Source organism: Rhinolophus sinicus, chromosome 14 (assembly GCF_057876585.1).
Source record: "Rhinolophus sinicus isolate RSI-liver-muscle chromosome 14, RSI-T2T, whole genome shotgun sequence".
NCBI classification, from domain to species: domain Eukaryota; kingdom Metazoa; phylum Chordata; class Mammalia; order Chiroptera; family Rhinolophidae; genus Rhinolophus; species Rhinolophus sinicus.
The window spans coordinates 166,804,001-166,830,411 of NC_142514.1; the positions used below are offsets into that span (position 1 = coordinate 166,804,001).

The window sequence follows — 26,411 nt, forward strand, 5'->3', positions numbered from 1 at the left end:
ATCCTTTGGGAAGTGTGCTCACTGCTTGTGAGGCACTGTACTCCCCGAATCCGTGGATTGTTTTCCTTTGAATAAAGAACATCAAACTCGTAACTAAATTGTTTCAGTTTTGTCATTTGACATCACATAACAAGAGTATAAAGAGCTATTTGTCTTTATTAGTAACCCAGAAATGCAAATATAATACTTCAATGAGTTATCACTTTATACCTATTAGATTGACAAAAATTAGAAATTCAGATAATACTTCGTGTCAAAGAGTAGATTTCCAAGATTTTAACAGTCACAGCATTGGGTGTAAAAAAAAAAAAAGAGAAAGAAAGAAAAAAAGAAACAGAAAGCATTTTTGTGTGTCATATTTATGTAAAGTTTAACACATTCGTAAACAAAACAATGGAATACTTTTTAAAGATACATGTATGTCCAAGGACATTTATCAAACACATTAGAGAGAGTGTCTGTGGGAAGAGGTTGGAGGAATGGGAATGGGGTTTGGTGATAAAGGAAAAATAAAATAAGGTTAAATCAAAATAAAATAAAATAAGAAAGTTGCCTTGCATGAACTAAAGACAGGGTACGATCTGAGTAGTATGATTAACTAGCCTCTCTGCACTGGAGTTCCAAAATAAATAAATAAATGGAGGGAACAAGCCTCAGGGAGATTATCTCTCCTAATCCCTGATTTACAAGGGCAGTGCACTAACCGGGAAAATACAAAGTCTTTAATTAGTTCCTGTCCATAGGTGACTGCTTTTCTAACTGGAGTGATGGAAGGCAAATTTAGGGATTTTTCTCACTCCCAACGAGTACTGATTTTCCAGATGATTAAGTGTCTGCCCTTATTCCCTGCAGCCCACTCAGATAAAAGTCAAGACCACCCCTAAGAAAGCATTTACAAGGAGAGAAGTTCGAAAAATATCATTTTGCCAAAAAGAATTAGAATCACCCAGGGATTAGGGAGTTGGCTTGAAGGCCAGGAAGGAAGTCAGAGATTAACTCAAATTGACTGGATGTTCTTCTAAATAACTCTCTTGGCATTTAGTTTCCACGCTGTTAAAATAGAGGCATGCACTAGCAAGGACTTTGTAAAAAAGTATCTGAAGAAAACGGAAACAAGTATCAATGGAATCTTTTGAATGCTTGGGGTGAATGAAATGGTGGTTATGAAAATGAGGTATTTTTATTATTTGTGATGGTTACGGGAATTGTTTAACACCATTTAGTAAGTAACATACTAAATGAATGTACTGAAATTAAAATGTCTTGATAAGAGCTTAGCTGAGGTTATCTTTACATATACTTATTTTTTAAGGGGTAAGAATGTTTACAGCATCATAATATTAAGCAGTGAACCATTCATTTCTAAGAACTGGACAAAATGAAAATATTCAGAAGGATGTTGGGCCAAGGAATCATTTTGATATCCATCTCCAATGGGTTTCTGAGGAACAGAAAGTCAGGCTCAGCCATAAAGCCTTCATTCTTTATATTTTGGCAGAGTTGGGATTGGCTAGGGGATATCATATTTCACTGCACTGGCTTTAATAGGATAAGATGTTGGCTAATATGATAACAGCATGAGGTGAGCTTTAGTAATCCCAGGAGTTTGGGACAGGGGGAATGAAATCAGTCACTGAAATGACAGTCTAATTACTTAAGAATGGGACAAGCTGAGGGGGTGCAAATACCTTCCCTAAAGCAGTGGACTTAGAAATTCCACCCTGTTCTCCTTTCAACTTCTAGAGGTTTTTCTGAAATTAAATGTACTATGTTATGAATCTTATTCAATCCAGTTTGTCTCTTTGGAACAGGTGAAGGGGACAAAAATTGATTTCACAGCTGGAAGGAAAATACAGGTAAGGTTACTGGGAAGCATTTAGTCAATGTGGGGGCGTCACATATTCATAGGTAGTTAATATGGTAAGATGGAGTCAGATCTGAGTTTGAATCCCAACGCAGCCATCTGCTGGCTGGGAACTTTAACAAGTTTCTTCACCTCTCTGAACCTAGGTTTCCTCACGTATAGACTTCAAAATGCCTAATAACTTAAGAGCTATCACCTACATAATTAGCAGACGCCAGTTCCTTTTAGGAATACACCATTTATTTGTCAAAGTTCCCCATGCACTCACAAAACAGTATCAAATGCAAACTGCCCTGCTGCCCCACATCGACTGCCTGCAGAGCATCTCGGAGAAGGCTTGCAGCTGTGGCTAACTACAATGCAAAGGCAATGCCAATATCAAGTGTGGTAGTCAACCCTGAAGAGATTCAAAGTTTGGAGGTAATTTATTATTCATTGATAGACAATAATACGTATTTACTATGAAGAGTGAAGTGCTTCCATAACGAAAACCTAAAATGTTGGATTGGCTTTGATATTGGGCAGTAGGAGAAGCTGAAAGGAGTTGGAGTAAAGGGTTAGTGAAAACCTGGAGAGTCTTAAAGAAACTGTTAGAAGAATCCTGATGGCTTTTGAGAAGGCTGTAGATTAAGGCTTAAGGGAAAATGAGAAAAATGTTATTGGAAACTGGAGGGAAAGGGTCCTTGTTATGTAGTGGCAGGAAGTTTAGCAACATGTCACCTGCAGTAATGTATAAAGTAGAAAAGGTGCTTAATTAATTGGGTGTTCTAGTAGGTGTATTGCCAGGTGGGATGTTGAAGGTGCTGACTGATGTCTTCTTCCTGATTATTGCAAAACGTGGAAAAAAAAAAAAAAAAAAAAAGAAAAGAAAAGAAAAAGAAAAGAGAGAGATCATCTAAAGAAGGACTTAAAAAAAAAATTATCCAAAACTTGCTGCATTTGAAAAATCCCATCTTCTCTAGATGGGAAATAATGTTAAAATGAAGAAATGGTTTTCAGTCAAAAATAAACTCCAGGATGCTGCAAGAAAAGCATTATCAAATGCTGAAGCTAAGAGTGTGGCTGTAGAACCCTTTGGTCATACCTCAAAAAGATCTGCAGCAGTGATTCAGAGAATCATTCAAATGATAGGGCTTCAAAGAAACTTAGTAGTGCTGTACCTCAGCAGTTTCAGTAGAGGGACTCTCCAGAGTAAAGAACGGCTTATTTTGAAGACATTTGTAGGTATTACTTTTGTCCAATGAAGTAGTGCCCCAACAAGATTCATAGGAAACTCACAACATTTTAAAAGGAATTATATTGGCGGAAACACTGCCAGCATAGACTAACTGGGACAGAGACAGTAGAGAAAGAAAAGGGTCTTTAGACTGCCCAAATTCCACTGGCAGAAAACAGACTCACAAATTACATAGCTGCAAACATGGGCTATTTTTCATAGAAAAGGAAGGATGACTCAGAGAGTGGAATCAAGAGCTTAGAGGGTAAAGTCAAAAGCCATGGAGAGTCACTCCAGAAGTAGGAGTGAGCAGTAGGACTGAACCCTAATTGAAGAACTTTGAACATGCATCCAATTGAATTTTAGAATTGCTGTAGACCAGTGACTCTTCTGTGGCTCCTGTCTTTTCTCCTTTTAGAACAGGAGTGTCTGTATCCATTAACCTAAACCTGTCACACCATTGTATGTTGGGAGTGTGGGAGAAAACAAGCATTCAGATGAAAAGGAACTGTATTTGATGAACTGCATTTAATACATTACACCTAGGAGCCTCATCCACACCTGGACCTGATTTAGGAAAGATTCTGGACTTGAAGCTGATGATGTAATGGGTTGAGACTTTGGGGATCTTGGGAGGAAGTGAACATATTTTGCATTTGAGAGAGACGTGAATCATTGGGGCCAAAGGGCAGAATATGGTAGCCAGCCTCAAAGACGGCTCCAAAGATCCCCACCTCTTGGTACTCATGCCCTTGTGTAGTCTCCCCCAACAATGAATAGAGCCACTGTCTGTAACTAATAGGCTATATCAGAAATGATGATGTGTGACTTCTGAGTTTGGGTCATAAAAGACATTGCATCTCCCACTTTGCCCTCTGTCGTGCGGGACGGCCTGCGGGGTCTCTGCTCCCGCTCCCCACATAAGAACGCAGGATATGGTGAGGCCAAAAAGGAACACCCACGGAGCCATAGGTAGGGGAGCCATACCACTATATTCTCTCTGGCGGCACTATACTCTCAATGGAGGCTGGATCCACACTGTCTGCAAACCGCCATCCACGCTTGCTAGCCCAGCCGCCATCTTCTTGCTAGCTCCATTCTTCTCTCTCTCTCCTAGCGTAGCCACAGCAGTTATATTAGTGGCCAATGGCTCACTGGTTACAGCTGACGGCCAACTAGCCACAGCTGATGGCCATCCAATCACAGTTGATGGCCATTTACTACCTGAGCCAGCACCTGTCTATGTGAGGCTGAGAGCCTGGAAACTACTTTCTGGGGCTCTGCCCCCACACCCTCTCTTGGATCACTTGCTTTGAGAGAATTCAACAGCCATATCATGAGGACACTCAAGCAGCCCAATAGAAAGTGGTGATTCTTTCTGCCAACAGCCATGTGAGTGAGCCATTTTACAAGCAAATCCTACAAGTCAAGCTTTCAAGTGACTATAGCCCCAGTGAATATTTTCACTGAAATCTTTTAGGAGACCCTGAGTTAGACCACTCAGCTACACCACTCCCATATTCTTGGCACACAGAAAGTGTGAGATAATAAATGTTTATTGTCTTAAGCTGCTATGTTTTGAGGTAATTTTCTATGCAATAAAAGATTAATATAACAAGGTGGGTTGTTTTTTTGTTTTGTTCTGTTTCGTTTTTCAATCTCTGGATGGTCCCAAAGATTCCAATTCCTGACGAATCAGACTGTTTTGATTTCTGTACAGAGGGGTACAGAGGTCTGGCTCACTGAGTCTGCCATACCTCATCACGAGAAGTTTATGAAGTCCTTTTTTAGCAGTTCCATCAATTTCTGTCTCTAAGACCCTGTCACCACAGAGGGCTCAAAGAAGGATTGTGAAGTGTCAGATACTGAACTGCAAAGTATGATATTTTAACTTTCTGTCAGGTAAAATTAAGAACAAACAATAACAATAATGGCAACAAAAAGACACCTTTCCCTCCTCCCCTCCCCACCAAAGATCTCCGACACAAAAAAATATTCTTTAAGACATAAAAAAAAGTTGTTTTCATTGAAAAAAATGTTTTCTAAATGTGATGACATTATGTTTGTAAAAGTTATTTCCTCATAAGCCTAGGGAGGTGGAAATTAGTATATCTAGAGAATAGTGCTTCTTGTTTTCTAACCAAGCAAGAAACACTATTTGCTAGGTGTACTAATGTTGATGTTTGAGTTGACATTTGTTAAACATTTTTTTTCAGAATGTTGTATCAATCCCTCTTTCGAATGCAGACATAAAAATAATTTCCAGAGAAATGAACTGGAGAAAAATAGAAATGTGTATGAAATTGGAGCAAAACAAACCTGCCTTTTCTTTCAATGTTCGACAGAATTATTCTGAAGTTAAAAACACCCAAAGATTTCTAAAAAAATAAATCTCTGACAAAAGCCGCACAGAGACTAAGTATACATTATATGTGGAGACATTACAACTTATTTTAAATGATTTTTACCCCACCCCATCCCCTGGCATTTTTGTGAAGTTCATATGGAAATCCTAGCTCAAAATTATCCAAGGAAGTCAATGGAAAACAGACACCATTCCATCCGCCTCCATTCTTCTCAACCACACCTCAGCCTCTCCCCTAATGAGATCAAAATGTTCTTTTCCTCTCAAAAATGCAAAACAAAAGCTCTTCAATGAATGGAGAGACATAGAGAGACATGGGGAGTTGCTTACACTACCAGCAGCCAGACAAAAATGCTCAATGTGTAAAAAAACCTCTTTCAAAGGGTCATTATGTGCATTAAATATAATTTGTACCGATAATAATAGTTAAAATGTAGTGAATACTTCTATAAGTCAGGCACCTTTACATTTCATCCACAAAACAGCCCCATGAGGTAGGTATTACCATTATTTTCACTTTACATATATATATATATATACATATATATGTATATGTGTATATATATATATATATATATATATATATATATATTTTTTTTTTTTTAAAGTGGAAAACAGAACGATTAATTAACTTCACATGGTCACACAGCCAACAAGTTGTAGTGGCAGGATTTGGAGGTCCCCAGGCAGTGGATCTTACCAAAACCGTTTTATTAAGAGCCGCGTAAAGATATAGCCTGATTCTTGGCACTTTAGTATTGGTTAATAAATAATAGTACTCTCCATCCTTTGGAACTCAGTCTGAATCTAGACGGTCTCCTTACACAAAGGAAAATGACTGCACCCTGGAATTCTCCTTGGATAAATACTGTCTCTCTCCACCTACCCCACCTGACGTCTCAGCCAAATCCCAGACAAGCTCTCAGAAAACGGCACAGAGATGCTGAGCCCCTAGGAGGCAGGAATGCAATCAGACTGCAAATAACAAAGTGCAGTAATGCTTTCCGTCGAAAATGTTTGCTCAGCTTGAGAGTCCCTGAGCCTAGAACAAACACAACCCTTCGCAGGGCCCTCTGCAAATCACAAGCGGTCAGGGTCAGTCGGGTAAACAACACCTAGTCCTGGCACCTTGCAGAGCACGCAGCAGCGGGGACTGGGAAGGTTGGCGACAAAGGGAAGGAGAGACCGAACGACACACGCACACCTGCCTAGTGGCTTTCAAAAGTCGGGCCGAGCCCTCCAGGGAGGGCGTGGGGGAAGCGAGGCCCGATTCCCGCCTCCTCCGCAGTGAGCACGAGCTCTCTGCCCTCCTCCCCCTCCTTCTGTGGATGCGGAGCCCCCGCGGGAAACGCAGAATAGGGCCATTGCCACTTTAAATGACTCAGGAAGTGAAAGGAGGCCGCCTGACAGGGAAAAGGAAAGTGGAACCGGGGCGGCGCGGGGACCGCGGCTCGGCGCTCTCCGCGGCGTAGCGAGAGCCCGAGCGGGCGGCGCGGCGCGGGTGCGGGCGGGGGCGTGGGGTCGCCGCGCCGGAAGTGCTGCGGCCGCCCGAGGAAGCGCAGCGGGTGCCGAGCGGCCCCCCTGGCGAGAAGGCCACCTCTGCTCCGGGGCCGCGCAGGGGCCGCCTGGAGCCGGCGGCAGCGGCGCCGCAGCCCCGGGCCCGCTCCGCGACACGGCGCGGCCCACGCGGCCGGCGACTCCCCGGGAGAAGAGCGGCTTGGGAGCAGGCCGTGAGGAGGCCGTGCGAAGGCCAGGCGGCGAGCTCGGAGGCCCTGAGGGCTGGGCTTCGTCACTGCACCCACATGGCCTCCGGAGTGGGCGCGGCCTTCGAGGAGCTGCCACACGACGGCACGTGTGACGAGTGCGAGCCGGACGAGGCTCCCGGCGCCCAGGAAGTGTGCCGGGAATGCGGCTTCTGCTACTGCCGCCGCCACGCGGAGGCGCACAGGCAGAAGTTCCCCGGGCACCACCTGGCCCAGTACGTCCATGGCTCCGCCCAGGCCTGGACCTCGGCAGCCCCGGGGGAGAGCGAAGGGAAGGACGACGTCGAGGCGAAGGCGGAGAACGACAGAGATGTAGAGGTCGAGATGGGGGAGGAAAGCGAGTCCGAGGAAGACAGTGAGTCGGAAGAAGAGAGCGAGACAGAGGAAGAGAGTGAGGATGAGAGCGAAGAAGAGAGTGAAGAAGACAGTGAGGAGGAAATGGAGGATGAGCAAGAGAGTGAGGCAGAGGAAGACAACCATGAAGATGGAGAATCTGAGGCTGAGGGAGAAACGGAGGCAGAAAGCGAGTTTGACCCAGAAATAGAAATGGAAGCAGAGAGAGTGGCCAAGAGGAAATGTCCGGACCATGGGCTCGATCTGAGCACCTATTGCCAGGAAGATAAGCAGCTCATCTGCGTCCTGTGTCCAGTCATTGGGGCTCACCAGCGACACCAACTCTCCACTCTAGACGAAGCCTTTGAAGAGCTCAGAGTAAGTATTGTGCATTCCGAGCATAGAGGTCAGGACACCTGGGTTTCGGCTCAGGTGGCATCGTTGTGGCCATATGCACTTTGGTCATGTCCCCCGAAAGCTCGTATGTTTCACTTGTTGGGAGCAGTGCGTATTCACCCCTTTGGTTGAACTCCTTAGAGAATCACATCAAAGTTCTGGACTCTGATCCGAGAAAAATGTCTGTACCTACAAAAGCTAGTACACAGTTTCTGGGAAATGGCAAGCCCCTGGTCGCTGGGTCCCAGGGGAAGCGTTCCGTGGGAGTTTTGACCCCACTGCAGTCAATTCCCACAGCACCAGCATTGTTGAGATTCGTGCCTTGACTTCGGGCTCTTGCATTCTCCTTGCCGACTTGAAAACATGGGAAACCATGGTTTTACCAAAGGGACCCAAGCCGGTGGTTGCTCTGTAGCATAAAGACGCCCCGAGGTTGTGGGTTTGAGAATAACTTCCCGTGTGCCCTGAGTTCCTTTTAGGTGCTTCCTATTTGATACTTATTTGGAAGGGAGGATGAGAGGCTGGAGGCAAAAGTGGGATGGGAGTGGGGGTTCCCATGTCCTCCATCTTTCGTAAGAGGGCAGGGTCTTTATCTTGAACCTTGCAGGTCCCTTAGAACAGTGCTTGTAAAGTAATAGACATTAATAAATATGTGTTGAATGAAGGACTTTGCAAATGATTTATCTTTTATTTATATCGTGGATGTTTACAATTAGTGAAACTGCTGGAGTTCAAGTTTGAGTGGCGAGATCAGTTCATTAAGTGATTGGTTCATTACTGAATCATGTCATCATATGAAGACTTGTGTTTCTCTAAGCAACCCTATAATTGCTGGTGCTGCGATAACAAATACTTTGATAATGAAAATCCCCTGTATTAAGATTTTCCCTTTTTATTGTGAAATACACACTCAAAGTGTGTAAAAACATGCAGTCTAACAAATACTTAGGAAGCAACTACTGATGTAACCTCCACCCAGATTAAGAAATAGAATATTAGTAGCAATATTGAAGCCCCATGACCTTTTCCAATTATAACCATCTCCCTTCTCCAATTGTAAACATTGTTCTGACTTTTGCAGGGATAATTTCCTTGCTTATCTTTATACTTTTACCACATATGTATGCATTCCTAACTTGACACAATTGGTATCATTAATTCTTTGGGGTTTTTCTTCATTTTTTTCAGCATTGTGTTGGTGAGATTCATCCCGTGGGTGGCTGTTGTTTGTTCATTGTCATTGTTGTATAGAATTCCATTCTATGAATGTGCCACAAGTTGCCTGTTGCTGTTGGTAATGAACATTTGATTTCCAGATTCTGGAGCTCCCATCTATTATAAACAACGTTGGTATAAGCATTCTTGTTTATGTTTCCAGGTGCACAGCTACATATATTTAAATGGAATATAAACCTAACAGTGTGATTGTTGAGTCATGGAGTGCATATCTTTGATAGTACTAGATGTTGCCAGATATTTTCCAAAGTGGTTGTACCAGTCAGTTTGCATTGTCATAGGTGTTTGAGGGTTCTTGTTGCTCTGTATCTTCACCAACTTTCTATTACAAAATTTTAAATTTGTTTATCAGTCTTATGCATATGTAATATCTTCTTGTGGTTTAAATTTGCATTCCTCTGGTTACTGATGACTTTGAGTGTCTTTTGTATTTCTTCTTTTGAAGTGCCCATTCAGGTCCTTTGCTCACTTTTCTGTTGTGTTGTGTATTTTTTTTCTCATTAATTTATAGGAATTCTTATATCTTTATTTCTGACTTCTTTGTTGTTTCTATGGATTGCATGTATCTTCTACTCTGTTTTCTCTTTTTAAAACATTGTGCCTTGAGTAGAAGTTCTTCACTTTAATGTAGTAGAATTTATCAGTAATTTCTTTTATTGTTAGTGCTCTTTGTGTCTTGTTCCACTTAATATTGCTTTTTGTGTAGTGGAGGTAGGGGCTCAATTTCATTCCCCCCCCACCCCACCCCCACCGCGTACAGATAACCAGTTGCTCTAGCGGTGTTAACACATTTTTTGTGGGAAACGAGTAAACTCGTCATATCGCCTCTAGTTGGAACCGGCAAAAATTTTGCAAAGTAAATAAATAGAGACCTCTTTTTAAACTAAAACACTGAAAGTTTCATAGAAAAATATCAAATAGATCGAAAGATATGAATATTTTACGGAAAGTCTAATTTTGGCGAGAAAATGTCAAAAAAGCCGCGCCTTACGACGCGATTTGGCGGGAAAATGCCCGCTTACAAAGTGTTTAATTGAAAAGCCTATCCTTTCTGCACTGATCTGCTAGACTACCTGTCATATATCAAGTGCTCATATGTGCGTGAAGGTAAAGGTGTTTCTTGGCTTTTTTATTCTGTACTATTGATCTATTAGTATATCCCTGTGTGAACAACATGTTTTCTCAGTTACCATAGCTTTATAACATGTCTTAATATCTGGTACAGCAAGTTCTACTTTGCTCTTGTAGAACAGTTATATAAAATAAGCCTACAGGACTTTTTTCTATTGTGTTGAATTTATAATCCAATACATGAAGAATTAATACCAACAAATATTACAACAAGTCTTCTGATTCATTTATTTTTTATTGCCTCACAATAAAGGCTTATAATTTTTTTCTAAAAAAGATCTTGTACATTATTATAAAATTCATTCCTAGGTACTTACAATTTGATAGTACTGTAGAAATTGTATATAGAAATATGGTTAACTTTTATATATTGATTTCTGTATTAGAGTATCTGCTAAATTCCCTTACATAGTCTCGTAATTAATCTATAGATTCATTCTACATACCTGATCATATTGTCTGCAAAGAGGGACAGTTTTTGTTTCTTTCCAATCCTTATACCTGTTAATTGTTTTTTCTTGCTTTACTGCTTTGGATAGGCCCTCTAGTATAATGTTGAATGGAAATGATAGGGATATTAATTCTGGCCTTTTCCTAATTGAGGGATAATTTACAACATTTCACAAGTAAGTGTGACCGTAGTTTGTTTGTTTTTCACAGACATATTTCATCAGATTAAGAAAGTTCCCTCCTGGTCCTAGTTTGTTAAACAGTTTTTCTTACTATTGAATGGATACTGAATTTTATCACAGGGTTTTCTGCATCTATTGGGATGTTTGTGTGATTTTACTCTTTCATTATGTTAATGTGATTAATTATATTAATTTAAATTACATTTAAAATTAGTAATGTGTTCACATGGCTCAAAAGTCTGTCTTTCACCTTTGCCACTTTCACCTGGTCCCCCAAACAACTATTGGCAACCACTTTTATTAAAAGTCTTTTCCTTATTCTTCAAGTGGTTTTTTTGTGTGGCAAATATAGGCATGTGCACATATATGGTCTTATTTCCATCCTTTGTGTCATTATTACATTGTACAATTAAAGACCTTGTGTTTCTGTGATAAACCCAGCTTGGTCATGATGCAGTATCTTTGTACTTTTGAATCTAGTTTATTAATAATTTGTGTAGGTTTTTTTTCAACTGTACTTAGGGGAGAAATTAGCTTGTAAATTTTCTTTCTTATATTGTCCTCATGAGATTTTGCTATCAAGGTTATGTTGGCTTCATAGTATCAGTTAAGTTGTTTGCTCCTCACATATTTTCTTTTTCTTTCTCTTTTTAATGCTCTGGAAGTGAATGTATAAGATTGGAATATTCCTTCCTAGAATGATTGGTAGCAATGACCATGGAAGCCGTCTGGACCTGAAAAGAGAGAAAGAGGAGGGAGAGAAGGGGAGAGGGAGGGAAGGAGAGAGAATTTTGTTACTTTGATTTTTATACTATTTTTGGGTATGATTCAATTTCTTTAATGGTTATAGATCCGTCCAGGTTGTCTGTTTTTCTTAAGTCAATTTTGATAAGTTACATTTTCCAGAAGTTTGTTCATTTTGTCTAAATTTTCAAATGTATTAGTATAAATTTGTGAATTATATCCTCTTATTATCTTTTTTCATAGTAGAGCTGACCTCCTTATTCCTTTAAGAGAGGTAAGCGTGTTCCTTTGTAATCTCTGATAATTCTAGTTGTAAAGACTTTGTGGCTCCCTGTCTGCTATTGTTTTTAATAGTGTTTTTCATGTTTCATGTTTCTTTAAGAGTAAAACTTGTTTAGAAGAACCCTCTTAAACTAAATTAATTGTGTGAGACCAAATTTTCAGGCGGTATCTGCCGCAGTTTATAACCTATTAAAGATATTCCTTTCATCCCACCTCAAGCCATCCTCCAGCCCCCGCAAACCCATTTTGTTCAACTCTAAGGCCCACCCTCCATACACCCCCCCCCCAACCCCAACCCATTTTGTTCAGCTCCAAGGCAACACTCCCCACATTTCCCTTTGGAAGGTGAGATAATGGCAAGTTTACTATAGTTTGCCTTTACTCTGGGATTTTGCTCTTTGGCAGTGGTGGGAGGATCCCACGTCTGTTGTATGGAAAGAATTTCCTTTAAATGTCCCGCTCTGAGCATGCCATAGGCTTTGCTTTTGCTTACTTTCTCCTCCCCTGCCGCCTCACTTTCTGCCCCTAATCAAACTCACAGCCCAGTTTCTTTCGATCAGTAAATGTCCTGCAATTGAAAGGTGCTTACTGTACTCTGCTTATCTTAACATTGGAACGATATTACTAACTAAACTGTAGACTTTATTAGATATTACTAACTAAACTGTAGACTTTATTAGAATTTCACCAGTTTTTCCTCTCATGACTTCTGTACCAGGATCTTATGGCCACATTACATTTTCTTATTTACGATGATGACCTTGATAGTTTTGAGGAGTGCTAGTCAGGTATGTGGTAGAATGTCTCTCAGTTTGGATTTGTCTGATGTTTATCTCATGGTGAAACTGGGATTATGGGTTTTTGGGCGATATAAATACTCTTGTGCTTTGCTTTTTTTCAATTAGCAGTATATCTTGGAAATTACTCCATAGATCTGCTGTCTATGTATTTATTTATACTAAAATTTATTTTACAGCTGCAAATACTCAGCTGTAAAATTGTGTGTCTCTCATTAAATTCTTAATTTATGGTATTGTGTATTTAACTCTAGAGTTTGGTTACTATTTAAAGATCTTTCTCAGAATTTTGGGGGGTCTGATTATTGATTATATGTCACAGTTTTGTGATTTTTAAAAATCTCATGATCTTTCATCCAGTACTAGACATTGTGTTTAAAAGAATTGTAGACCTAGAGTAATATTTTTTTCTCCTCATAAAGGGCATGCCATTTGCTCTGTTAGGCACCTGGGATGAAAGACTCATCATTTTGATCCAGTTATGGTTTGATCTTGGTTAGAGGTTGGTTGCAGCTTCAATTAGTTCAGTTCACCTCTGGTTTCACATGTTTCGAGGACAATGCACATTTGCTTATTGGCAAGAGAGTAAGTCTCTTGGAATATTAAAAGCTGCTCAGTGTAATCATGATGAGAGAAGAGAAACTGTTATACTGTGTTCATTCACTTATTCATTCAGCAAGTACTTATTGCGCGTTGGTCAAGGGCGGTTGCTTTCTAAGCCCTGCGGGTATAGCAGTGAGAAAAATGGAAAAAGTCCCTGCTTTTACTGGAGTTTACACTATCTTAGAGGGAACTAGAGAAGAACAAATAAGCAAATAAACATGTGATAAGTGTTATAAAGAAAAAATAAAACACAGTGTGAGATTAAGTCACGTAACAGTTTGGCCTTGTTTCTATATCTCTAAAATGGGTGTAAAATGAAGAAATAAATAGGATTTTTGTGAGAATAAATGACTTAGTTTAGGCTAAGATGCTTAATGCTTAACACATTGTGAGTGTTCAATAAATGTTAGCTGTTGTTTTTATTATGACTACTATGAGGAGTCTAGTTAAACATACAAGTTTCGAATCAAGTTTGTACAGTATGTTTTGACACCTCAGTGCGGAATCAGGCTGTGAGTGGCTGGTGTTGGTGGTAGGAGGCCAAATTGTTGTCAAAGGCTGCTGACACTTAAAGCAAACTTCAGAATAGGTCAGAATGGGCAGAAAAGCAGGGTGACTGTACAGCAAGATGGGATGAGGGCAGAGACAACCTGAAGGCTGGGCCAAAAGAACGAAGGTGAACACCCTGAAGGGAAAGGTTAACACTTAGTCACTGAAGTGGCATTTAAAGTTCTGCCTTTCCTCCTGTGCTGTCTTTCTACTTTCGCTCCAGATGATTTGGTCTCTGAAGGATTTCGTGGGTCCAAATTTTAATTGAGCCTGTGCTCCACCTTTATCCCAGAACTATAGTTACACAGCCCAAATGAGGACCTCTCATCTGGGTCATAGCTTCTCATCTCAGATGTGCAGGTTTCTCTTTAGTGTGACCGTTCTGGCCCTAAAAATGGGTCATTGGGTCTGACAAAGGAGCTTGATCAGGTTTATTAATTTTTTCACATGAAAATTCTTAGGTTGTCAAGGGACTTTGTGTTCATAGTTACATTTAATGATCCCGTTTTGTTGAACAGTGGAAATGCAATTAGATATACTCAGAACTGTAGACCGGTAGCTTAAAAAAATTATTTTGGGTGCAACCGGATGGATGGCTCAGTTGGTTAGAGTGCGAGCTCTGAACAACAGGGTTGCTGGTTCGATTCCCACACGGGCCAGTGAGCTGCGCCCTCCACAACTAGATTGAAGACAACAAGCTGCTGCTGAGCTTCTGGAGGGGCGGCTTGATGGCTTAGATGGTTAGAGCGCGAGCTCTCAACAACAAGGTTGCTGGTTCATTTCCCGTGTGGGATGGTGAGCTGCGCCCCCTGCAACTATAGATTGAAAACGGCGACTGGACTTGGAGCGGAGCTGTGCCCTCCACAACTAGATTGAAGGACAACAACTTGGAGCTGATGGGCCCTGGAGAAACACACTGTTCCCCAATATTCCCCAATAAAATTCAAAAAAATTTTATTTTGAACATAATCTACAATAGGGGAAATATGTTTTACATTGTGACCTTTTACACACACACACACACACACACACACACAAATATACCTTTTAAATAACTCAAATGGAACCATTTACCTTACTACATAAATGTGTTCTGTTTCTCTTCTGTTGTAAAAAAATTCTGCATTCTCCCACTAAATTGATGTCATTGCACACTCATGGGTCGTGTCCTGTGGTTTGAAAAGCCCTTATCTAGTTCACTCTATGATACCTGAAGAAAAGGTGGAGTCTTATAAAATGGCAAAGGGAAAAATGCTTGGAAGAGTTCAGCAAGTACTTACGAGCATCTTTGGAGTTCTTAATATGGCTTTGTTATGAATAGACCCAGAGGTTTTGAAACCACATCCCTTTCCCTTGAGTGTGCCTTTAAGGTGGATATTTGGGGAATAAAACGTTCGTTTAAGTGATATTGGGAACAACTGCAGGGGGAGCTGGTGAGGGGACACTAGTCGCCTGGTAATTGGAAGGATACAGGCATATGCTCAGAAGAGCTGAGACTAGAGGGCGGGAGGTGGAGGTATGCCCCTGCTGTATCCCAGAATGGCCCGCGGCTCTGGCTCTTCAGCCAGCTCAAAAGAAGCAGCCCTGCTAGGGAGGCAGAAGGTTGGAAGTCTGCTGTAACGTGCCTCGTTACATTTTTTATTATTCTTGTCAAAGGGATTTGGGGGCATCTTCTCAAACCATGAAGCACTGGCTAACCAGCGGTCCAATGAAAGTCTTATTTATATAGAAGAAGACAAAAGCTGTAAGACTAAGTTTAAGGTAACAGGAACGGCTTGGTGTCAGTTGGAGCCACCCCAAATAGTTCTGTGGAAAGTTTCTGTGAGGCCTGCAGTTCCAGGATTTCCCATCTCAGTCTACCCTTCAAAATGTACTTTCTTCACCGGTAGTAAGTCTCAGACGTCTGCAGTGAAGAGGACAGACTGGGCGCTAGCTTTCATGGAGTTTACCCTCTAGCTGGGGAGAAAGTTATTTTGGATGGTAGCATGTACTATGAAAACAACAGGTCATAGTAATGAAAGAGGGAGTGGTGTGGCAGGAAAGGATTACTTTTTGACAAGGTAGTCACGGAAGGCGTCTCTGAGCATATGACATCGGGGCAGAGACCAGAAATACGAGATCTTGCAAAGATCTAGAAACCTTCCTATTGTGTTACCAGTCAGTGCTGCTTGTGCAAAGTGCAGTGATTCATAGCAGAGATGATTGGTTTGATTCATATAACTCTTCACAAAAGGATTAGTTGGCTCTCGAGGTGAGAGGACTAACAGTTCTAGCAATTGTAATGTGCTGTTAGCACAGGTGAAAATACTGCTCTATGGAGGGAAATATGAGCTTGGTGGGGATCCCCGTTCCAACAGCTCAATTTTTTAGGGGATTCCACATTCATGGCGATGGAGCTTTATTAAAGAAAGCCTAGAGGGCTTCGGCAGGGTTAAGTGGAGGGGAAAAGCTTCCTGTTAAGGGGCATGGACTCGTCCCACAATCTCCATTATGAAAATTACACTTGATAATCTAAGAATTAAGAAAAAGTTTGGGAGAAGAATGGTTCAGGCAGAAAGAATGGTGAATGCAGAGGCTTTAAGGTGGGGGTGAACTTGGAGTGTTGAAAGACAGCAAGAAGGGCACAGAGTAAAGTGCAGTGAAAGGAGTAGAAGGTGAGGTCAGCAAAGTAAACAGGGTATGTCTCACCCTGGTGTCATTTTTAAATCACCTGTGGAGGGAGATTCTTTAGAAAATACCTGTGATTGGCCCCACATCAGCCAATTACATCAGAATCTCTGGGGATGGTCAGGTATACTTGTAAAATGTCCTTCTATTGGGATTTGTCTTGTGTTCATCTCATGATTAGATTAGGGTTATTTGTTTTGGGGAGGAAAACCAGTTAAGGGTACATACTATCTAGACAACTTAGTACTGTTATCTGGGAGACGGGACCTGGGAGACAGAGAACAGAAAGTTCTCTGGCACTTTCTGTCTCTCACCCTCTGTTCTGTGGTGTCCCGTGAGCAAGGATCATGTAATGTCTCATGCACTAGCCTGGAAAGTGTCTCTTGACCTTCCTTTACTCACTGGTCAATTTTTGAGTGCAGCCTGATTCATGAAAAATGATTAGTAATATTCACAACTGCACTCATATAATAAATACTACATGCCAGGCACTGTTCTGAGCACTTTGTACATATTAACTCATTTGATTGTCATAACAACCCTAGAGGTCCATTTTATTATTATCTCTATTTTACAAAAGGAGGAAACTGAGGCATAGAGAGATCAGATAGTTGATCTAGGGTCATACATTTGGAAAGTGGCAGAGCTTAGCCAGGGGTCTGAACAGCTGACTCGAGAAAAGGTCCAAGCTTTCCCCGCTTGCTCTCCCAAGAATCCAGTTCCCTCTTTTCCTCTTCCCTGACCTTTCAATCAAAATAAAATGGGTTAGTAGGCGTTTTATACTATTAGACTATTGCTTTTCGCCATCAACGTTGCTGATGCAGTAGGCTTATCCCCTCTGGGGATAAAGGGCTATATACCTGTGACACCAGCTTTTCTTGACCGCAGCCCATGACATGGAAGTTGCCCTGCCTGTCCGCTGGTACACCCACCTTTTCTCTTCTCTTGCCCTGATCCAAGACTGGGAAGTCAGATCAATCCGTGTCAATGTCCAGTGTACCCGAAGTTACAGTTCCGTCTGGGATGACCAGCTCACTTGCATGCTCCCCTTCCTGTTGTTTTAATATCGAGAGCGTGGAGCTAAACTTGTGCGGCAGAAGGATGCTCAGAAGCGGGAGACAGAAGAGAGATGAAGAACGGGTAGAACGAAAACTTTAGTTTTGATATGCAGGATAGAGATGAGAATGGGGTGAGAAACAGAGCTCTGGTCCTGGGAGACTTAAATCCTTTGTATGTGTGTTTTGTTTTTTAGGGGTGTGTGCGCATGTGTGCATATATGCGTGCATGTACGTATGTGTGCATGTACATGCATGTGCGTGCGTGATGCATTATGCATGTATGTGCGCGTGTGTGCATGCGTGTATGTGTGCATGTGTGTGCGCACGTGTGACTATGTGTGCACATGCATGCATGTGTCGTGTGTGTGCATGTATGTGTGTGTGTATGTGTGTGTGAGAGAGGGAGAGAGAGACTATGACAGAGATCAAGCCAACATGGTATCAGGAAAGAAAAATCAATATTGATGCCATTTTCATATGTCAAAAATGAATCAAGAATGAAAAAAATAACGCCAACCAAACAAAATCCTCTGAATATAATGAAGGCTCGGTCGATAAGTTATGGCAAATAACCATAAGGGGAACGACTCTGTTGCACATTATAATATGCTAGATTGTTCTTGTTGAACATTTAATTATAAAACTTACTTCAGATGTGTTTAACTAGTTTTTGTTCAGGTAGCAGAGTAATTTAATCTGCTTTTAACTTAAATAGAATATTAGAGAAAACGTTTATTATAATAGGTTCAAGCTATAGCATATAGTTAGCCTTGGTGTCAAAAACTGGTGTTTTTTAAGTTAATTTTATTTATCTGAAAATGTTTTTAGTACTTATGGTGAGCTGTGTGACCTATTGAGAAGAATAAAGAATGGCTCCTGACATCAGGAAGCTTACAGTCTAATTGGAAAGATAGTCTTTTCCAGTGTTTGTTTGTGTGTAAGTATAGGAGGAGAGGTACAAACAGTATGTTATGGGGGCTCAGAGAAAAGAGAAATTAATTTCCGCTGGAGGCATGGAATCAGGAAAGATTTCTTGGAGGTGGTGGTGTTCGAGGTGGGTCTTCAAAGATGGGCAGGATTTTATGAGGTAGATATAGACTATTAGATAACCCTTGTGTTCCCATAGCAACAGCGTGTGCACATTTATTATAGCACTAAATGCAGTATACTGTCAATGTTATTTCTTTCCATGTCTGTGTCCCAAGTGGGTTATAAAATCTTGGGGTTGGATTGTATGTTCTTCATCTTTGTGTTGCCAGCACCTAGCACGTGGCCTGCTTGATGGTAGATATACATGAAATATTTGGTAAATTTATGATACGAAGTATAATAATCTCATCTAGTTCTAGGGCATCATTGAAGAACTGAAAGAGACAGTATTGCATAGTGATTTAGTGTCTCAGTGATTACATTAAGTTCAGCTGCATCTGTAATAAAATAATGAAATAATTTGGAAAAAGCCAAACTAACCGCTGCTCAAACAAGATAGATGTTTATCCTGTGTGAAAGGAGTCGGGATGGAGGCAGTAAGGTTGGTATCGAGGACCCACGAGGGTACCAAGAGTCTAGGTTCTTTCCGGCTCCACTCGGCCATCCTTGGGGTGGAATCCTTGTCACGGACCAAGATGAGACGTGGAGGTGTAGCCCGCACATCCGCGTATAGGAGAGCAGGCTTGGGAAAGTGAGGAAGAGAACGCACCCCTCTGCGAAGAGAGCCCTCCAGCCGTTGCACACATTGCTGCTTGTATTTCACTGAGCAGAACTCAGTGCCATGGCCTCATCCAGTAGCAAGGCAGGATGGGAAGCAGTCTTTTCTCCAGGCCACAGTGTATCTCGCTAAAAGCTGGGGTCTGTTACGATGGAAAAATGGGAGAATGAATATGAAGGACCAAGCAGTCTTACCTTAGTTTGCTTTGCAATCTGTGGGTTTGAGTCCTCACTCTGTGACTTCTGAGCTGTGCCATGTTGGATGATTCACTCTCTGAGTCTTGGTTTCCTCATCTGTATCGTGGGTATAACAATTGTTTCTCCCCATTGGGTTATAGAGGAATATAGATCATACATGTAAAGAGCTTAGCACAATGCCTGGGCTGTAACAAGCCCTCAGCAGTTGGTGGCTCTTACTCTTATTACCTCATAGAGCCATCTGAGGTTCTGTTCTGAGTTCAATGCCAGACCAGTTAGTCTGGCAGCAGTAGAAGTTCTGGATACCAAGTTTCTTTGGGTGAAAACTGTTCAGCCCCCTCTCCTTCTGCTCCTTCTGCCTGCTCTATTCTGGTGGGTAGATAGGCTGGTGAAAACCTTCTCTTCAGAGGAGAGGCTCCTGCATATTTCAGTGTCCTGCTGGTGCCTTATGCACTAGCGAACCAAAACACAGCTGGTAGTCTAATTTTAGGTTCACAAGTCTTGCTGGTTGTCCTCTTTAAATTCTGTTTTACATTCGGAACTATAGGAAATTTTTATAGAAGCAGGGGGTGGCGGGGGCAATATACCCTTTATTTTCTGGTTAGAAAATAGCCTCTGTTTTCTTTCCAGTGGGCAATCATGGGCGAGATGTTACAGGCATCTCTGCTCTTCTCCTCTCTGTACGTTGGGTCCCTGTGAACCTGGCAGAGTATAACCTGTGTTGAGTGGGAGACTCTGATTTCAAGCATGTGAAGAATGAAAATGCTAACCTTCAACTGAGGTTATAAAACTAAGAGAGTCTAGAAACTCTTGTGTGCTGTGGAATTTGTCTGCTGAGTTTCTTTCCAGAGATGAGAATCGTAATAATAATAGTTATTGAGTGGTTTTAGGTCAGGTGCTTTTCATTCATTTTTTTTTTCCGTTGAACTCAATACAATGCCCACAAGAAGCTGTTATTATGACTCTCATTTAACAGATGAGGAGGGTAATACTCAAAGAGGTTGTGCTTTGTGGAAGGTCACCTAGCTAATAAGTGGAAGGACTAGAGTTTGAATCTAGGTCTGACCTCAAACTACATGTTCTTTCCACTATCCCGTTTTGTCTCTATTCTTACTTAATCTTCATACTTAAATCTAACCTTTCTAAGTGGTACACACACTCCTGATGTTTACTGTGAAGGCATTTAGTAGATACATATTGTCTGAATATTCTGTAACTGTAAAGTTTTCTTCCTAGATGTTTTACAGAGTATTTTGATTAGTAACAGATTGTTTTGTTCACTTTTTTTCCATTCAGTACTTCTCTAGCTCAGTACTCGATTTACTTAGTAGCCAGTTGCTCAATATATAGTTATTCAATTAATAATAACAATAACAGCAATGATAACTAAACTTCATTGAGAACTTATTGTATGCCAGGTTCTGTGCTATAAACTTCCTACATATAATCTCATTACATTTTTAGCACAATTCTTTGAGGTAGAGTATTAAGATATTTTTACATATTGTTTGAAGTTAGAAGCATAACATTTTCTTTACTTTGATCTATTTGTTCAATCAGGTAGAGTAATTTGGGCAGTAGGGAATTTCACAATGAACAATGCTAAGTCCCTGGTCTCATGGAGCTTATATTGTATGAGCAAAACAGGCAGAAGCAAAGTAAACAGTAAATATTCCGAATAATGGTAAGTACTATGAATAACAAACTGGGTTAAGGAGAAAGACAGGAACTGGGATGGGGGAGTGAGAGGGAGTGACCTGGGTACAGTTAGAGCCAGTGATGGCAAGATCGGGGGCGTAGTGGTCCAAATGGAGGGAATAGCAAGTGTAGGGTCTCTCAGGTGGAACAAGCTTACCGAAGGACCAAAAGGCTGGCTGGACTAGAATGAGTAAGGATGGGCAGTGGAGGGGTCACAGTGGATGAGGGCAGATGACCGGGTAGGCCATGATCAGGATTTTGGATTTTATTTTAAGTAGCCATGGATGTTCAAGCAAGAGAGTGAGTGATCTGATTGATGTTCTTAAAATTTCCCTCTGATTCCTTTGTGAAGGATGGACTGTAGGGCAGCCAGAGTGGGAGCAGCACTGCTGCTTGGCTAGGGCGTCGTGGGGGTGCTGCAGAGTGGTTGGACTGGCATGTGTTTTACAGTTAGGTCTACAGAGACTTGCTGATGGGTTTTCTCAGGCCCCAAAATGATTGCCTAATATACGAGTGGATTTGAAATTGGAAAATCAATGTGGAAAAGATGGTAAAGAAGTTTTGTACATGGCATAGGATACTAAAATTTAGTTCTATTTCCTTTTGACAAGGCTTTGCTTTCTGATTTGATTTTTTAGGAGGACTTATTATATATTCTATCTTCTAATCCTTTTCCACTGTTTCTCCCAAACAAAACCTGTTTATAAAAATGACAGAAAGTTGGGTTGATTTTTTTTTTTTTTTTTTTAAAGTACGATACCAACACAAGACCAGTGGGATAGGAAAAAAAACAAAACAGGCAGCTGATATTCTTTCTGAACTCAGCATCTCCTGATTCTTTGTAATATAGAATTCAATACATAGGAGCTATTTGAGGATATTTAAGTGACTTACATTTTCATTTCTACTGACACCGGACTTTTGTACTTTTCTTTTGGTGCCCATTGGTTGTTGGCATTAGACTAAACTGACTTCCATAAAAGTAGAGACTGGTTGTCAAGAAATACTTCCTGTTCTAATGCCACTTTTACTTACCATATTCCACCTTTGTTTCTGCCCCTTGCCCGTTTTCAAAGGAGGTTTACATTAGGATGAGCTTGTTTGGGGGTGAATGGATGGACATGTTTTTATGAAGTATTCTGAACCTCTGTAAAGAAAGATATCTCCACTTCCTTGGTGTTCAAATACAGGGACCCTCAGAGGTAAAAAAAAAAAATAAAAAACAACTTTCAGAGAGAGTTGCTTCCAGAGATAGCAACTTCAAGCGTCTACAGGGACCAGAAAAGTAATATAAATAAGAGCAGCAAGCCAAGTGACTACCATGACAAACTGGAGAGAGCTTGCCTTGCCTAAAGCTGCCAGCTGCTGCTACTCAGCTGCAGCCAGTTGCTGCTGTGTGGGAATGGGAGCCTAGGACAGTCACCTTCCCGATTTTCAAAAGAAGCTAGAAATCTTTATTGTTACGTCGTATCTCCTGATTTTTAAATTAGCAACTAATTAAAAAATTCCCTGTATGCTGCATGGGGCAACACTGAAAACCTAAAAAATTCTGTAGGCTGCAGACTGTGAATTTGTAGATTCTGATTTGTCCCATTTTCCTCATTTACAGATTGAGAAACAGAAACCCAGAGATATAAAATGACTTTTCCAAGCTCACGTAGCAGTTAGTGGCAGAACTAGGAATAGAACCTGGGAATCCTTGCTCTTTGGGCAATACTCTTTATACTATAGAAATGTTAAACTTTTGGGGGACTATATCCCTTTCTCTAGAAAAGTGCATGTACATTTCAAATTTTGCATGCAGTTTTTGGGGTTTTCGAACTCCCTGAAATTTACACGTGAACACCAGGTAAAGACCCTCTCTTTTACCTGCTGGTTCATATGTTTGCTGTACACAGGGAACAGTGTCCCAGTATTCCTACGTAGGCATACTCATGGCGACAGGCCCTGGGAGCAGAAGCCCTAGGTCTGTCTGCCCTTCCTTTTTGTGTATTAAATCGTAATTACACCGCAGGACGACATTTAGGTAAGTTAAGACTCTTCCTGCTACTATCCCTGCTATCAGTCCCTCCCATCTTTGCTTTTCCAGTCTTTTACATACACGTATATCACTCATAGAAGATAAGTTTTGTGGGTTTTTTAAAAGAATAAATGATATTTATAGTATGTATTATTTTGCAAGGTGTTTTTGTTTTGTTTTTTTTTGTTTTGTTTTTTAATTTAACATTATGTCTTGTCTTGTATCCAGGTACATAGAGATCTACTTCATTCTTTTTATTATGTTGTATTCCATTGTTTGTCAGTTCCGTGGTTTATTTAGCTGTGCATTACTGATGGATGCTTAGGACGTTTCCAGTTTTTCAGTGTTACAGACAGTGCTTCAATAAATATTGTTGTGCGTGCCTCTTTGACACATGTGCTAGTGTTTCTCAAGGGGAGAAAGAGAGAAATGACTTGCGAGGCATGTGATACCAAAGTAGCTTTGTCATTTTATACCAGCAACATGTGAACGTCCACTATCTCCCCAAAGCCCCACACCACTTGATATTATCAAATCAAAACTTGTTTTCAATATGATGGGTAAGAAATGATTCCTTAATTAAATAATTGGAGCTTTTTTTAAAATAGCTTTTCACATGTTTATGAGCCATTTCATTTCTATTATGTTCATGTCCTTTGTTGGGATTTCTTTTGTGCTTATTTGTCTTTTTCTTATTTATAGGAATCCCTTATGTATTTTCTTGTGTATTCTTGATACTAACCTCTTCTGGTGGACGTATTTTAATCTTTTTCATTTGAATTTTTTTGATCCTGGTTTTGCTCTTAACTAGCTCTGTAATTTTGAGGACATAGAACCATTCTTTTTCCACTATAAAGTGAGAATACATTACTTCTTAGTTCTTTTGTTACTGTGAAATGCCAGTGAAAGAGTGTATGAGCTCTGTGATTTCGTGGTTCCTCGTTTGATTTCCACCACCATTGTCTCATCTGCAAAGTGAGAATACACTACTTTTTAGGTTTATTGTGAAATGCCAATGGAAAAGCATATGAAAGTGCTTTGGAGAGGAAGCAATACCTTTAAATGTAAGGCATTTTGGTTTTTCTTTGTTTTTATTATGGCTCATCCCTAGGAGTTGGCTTTTATGAAGCATGTGAATCTCTACAGAGTGATTCAGAGGGGTGAGTGTCACAACATAGCACTTGTCTCTGTTAATTCTGTAGTCTCGTAGGGGAGCAAAGAGGCATGTACATGCTCACGCTGAGTTTCTCATTCCCGGAAGGCGTCAGGTGGGATGGAGGTGCAGAAGAGCAGTGTCAGGAGAGTGTCACCCTTCGCCCCTCACGGTGCTTCCCCAAGCACTGACAGTAGAATCTGGCCAGTTATGGAACCAAGCGTCTCAAGGCTTGACTTAGCCTGCCTTTCCTACTGTTGTGGTCCACTTCTCACTTAGAATTTCAGAGGGAGCTGTTCTGTTCCACCACAGTGGGGACGTGTGAGGGTACAGTCTCCTGTTCCCATTCCCTTTTGACTGGTGACTGCCCTCTGCGAAAAAGTAATTAACTACAATATGATGCCATTCTATGGTTTGGGGACACTCATACTCAGTGACAACCCTGTGCCCCGGCCCTATGCCCCATACTTTACAGGGCCCTTCCTTTGGTCGTGCCTGTCCCCTTCTAGACCACTTTCCAAGTGCCCAGGAACCAAGAATTACCTGCTGAAAAGGCCACTTTTTGAGTTCATCCTCCTAAGGTGGGTCAAGCTAGTAGCCTCCACCCCAATAAGTGCTTTCCTAGGCGCCAGGGTAGCCAGGGGCTACTGCTTGAGAGGGATGGCCCCAGCATTCAGGTATACTAGCTTGTACATCTGTGTGAAGGCCTCCTGAGGTACAGGAAGGGACTGGGGTGTGGGAAAAGAAAGGGGGGTTCGGGGGCCAGAGTACCCCACTTGTACTCTTGCCCAGCGCTGCCGCCGTCAGGGGCAGGTCTGCCCAGAGGAGCCTCTCCCTCGACCGACTGCTTTCTTTTTTTGTGGGTTAAAAAAAAGCCATTAGGGAAGCTTTTCTTCACCCCCCATTTAGAGACTGAGTATAGCTAGCTCAGTATAGACCCCAATTGATCTTGGAGAATCATTCTCAAAGAGAGTGGGATGGGGAGGTGGGAAGGGTGAATTTCCTGAAGGCAGCGTCTCTGTGCCTCTCCGCTGTCTCTCCCCTGGGTAGGCAGCGCTGCTGATGCTTTGTTAGAAGGAGAAAGGATTCTGCTGACATACTGTATTTTTATGAAAGAAGGCTAAGGGTTCCCTTATCTCTGTACACGAGGCACATCTGCCCGCAAACAGGCTGTCTGCTTCTTAGGGATTCCTTCGTCGTTCTGTTTCCTTTCTGAATGTTTGAAGGGACAGTTTCACGCATTTCTTTCTATTTTCTAAAGGCAGGGGGAAAGTCATAGTGTATTAGGGCTCTTGCTGAAGAGCTTAAAATGGGTTCTGGCAGCTGGGATGTGGCAGAAGAGAGCTTTCCAGGGACCAGTGACCTGCTTGTTCAGCCAATGAGAAGCAGGTTAGAGGAATGATATCACCAGACAGGCTTTATTGTCTGATCATCTCATAAAAGCAGGATTGTGTCTGGCAACTTACCCCTTTTTTAAGTACTTTGGGTTTCACCCACTCCCTGGTATGTGACCTCCAGATTCCTTTCCCAACTGTCTGCTGTGAGACCACAGAGGTTAAAGATTTCAGTTGGTGAAAATATTTGGAGAGTTGTAAACCATTTTTTAAGAAATACAAATTATTGAAATTTCGAGCTACAGTTAGAATGGGAATGCCAGCTAAGCTGCGTTTGGAGAGCACATCTAGAACGGATATCAGTCTTAGTCATGTTATATCAGACTTACCGTATAGACTTGGGAGAGAAAGGAGGTTAGAGGGGAAAAAAAGATTTAGTCTTTAGTCTTCTTTAATTTATAGGATGGGGTCTTACTAAATACATATTTCCTGTTTTGGAGCAATAGGAATTGGTTCTGCAAATTAGAAAAATATCACTGATTCTGAGACCAACTTCAAGTAACAGATATTTGTAGTGTTTGTTCATATTGTATTTCTTTACTGTCCCTTCCCTCATAAAAATGATAATCTTTTTACTTCTCCATGCTTGCTTTTTGTCACTCGTG

At 41.3% G+C, this 26,411-nt stretch overlaps 1 protein-coding gene across 4 annotated transcripts in view; it reads left to right on the forward strand.

The window, feature by feature from the left end:
* The first annotated feature begins 6,890 nt into the window (after window positions 1–6,890).
* Window positions 6,891–26,411, forward strand: part of TRIM44 (TRIM family member 44) — a 106,030-nt gene continuing 86,509 nt past the window's right edge. For all 4 annotated transcript variants that reach the window (XM_074336212.2, XM_019738529.3, XM_088789513.1 and 1 more), the window contains exon 1: window positions 6,891–7,919. In XM_074336212.2, coding sequence (XP_074192313.2) covers window positions 7,248–7,919 — 672 coding nt within the window. In that variant the 5' untranslated portion in view covers window positions 6,891–7,247. The remainder of the gene's footprint in view (window positions 7,920–26,411) is intronic.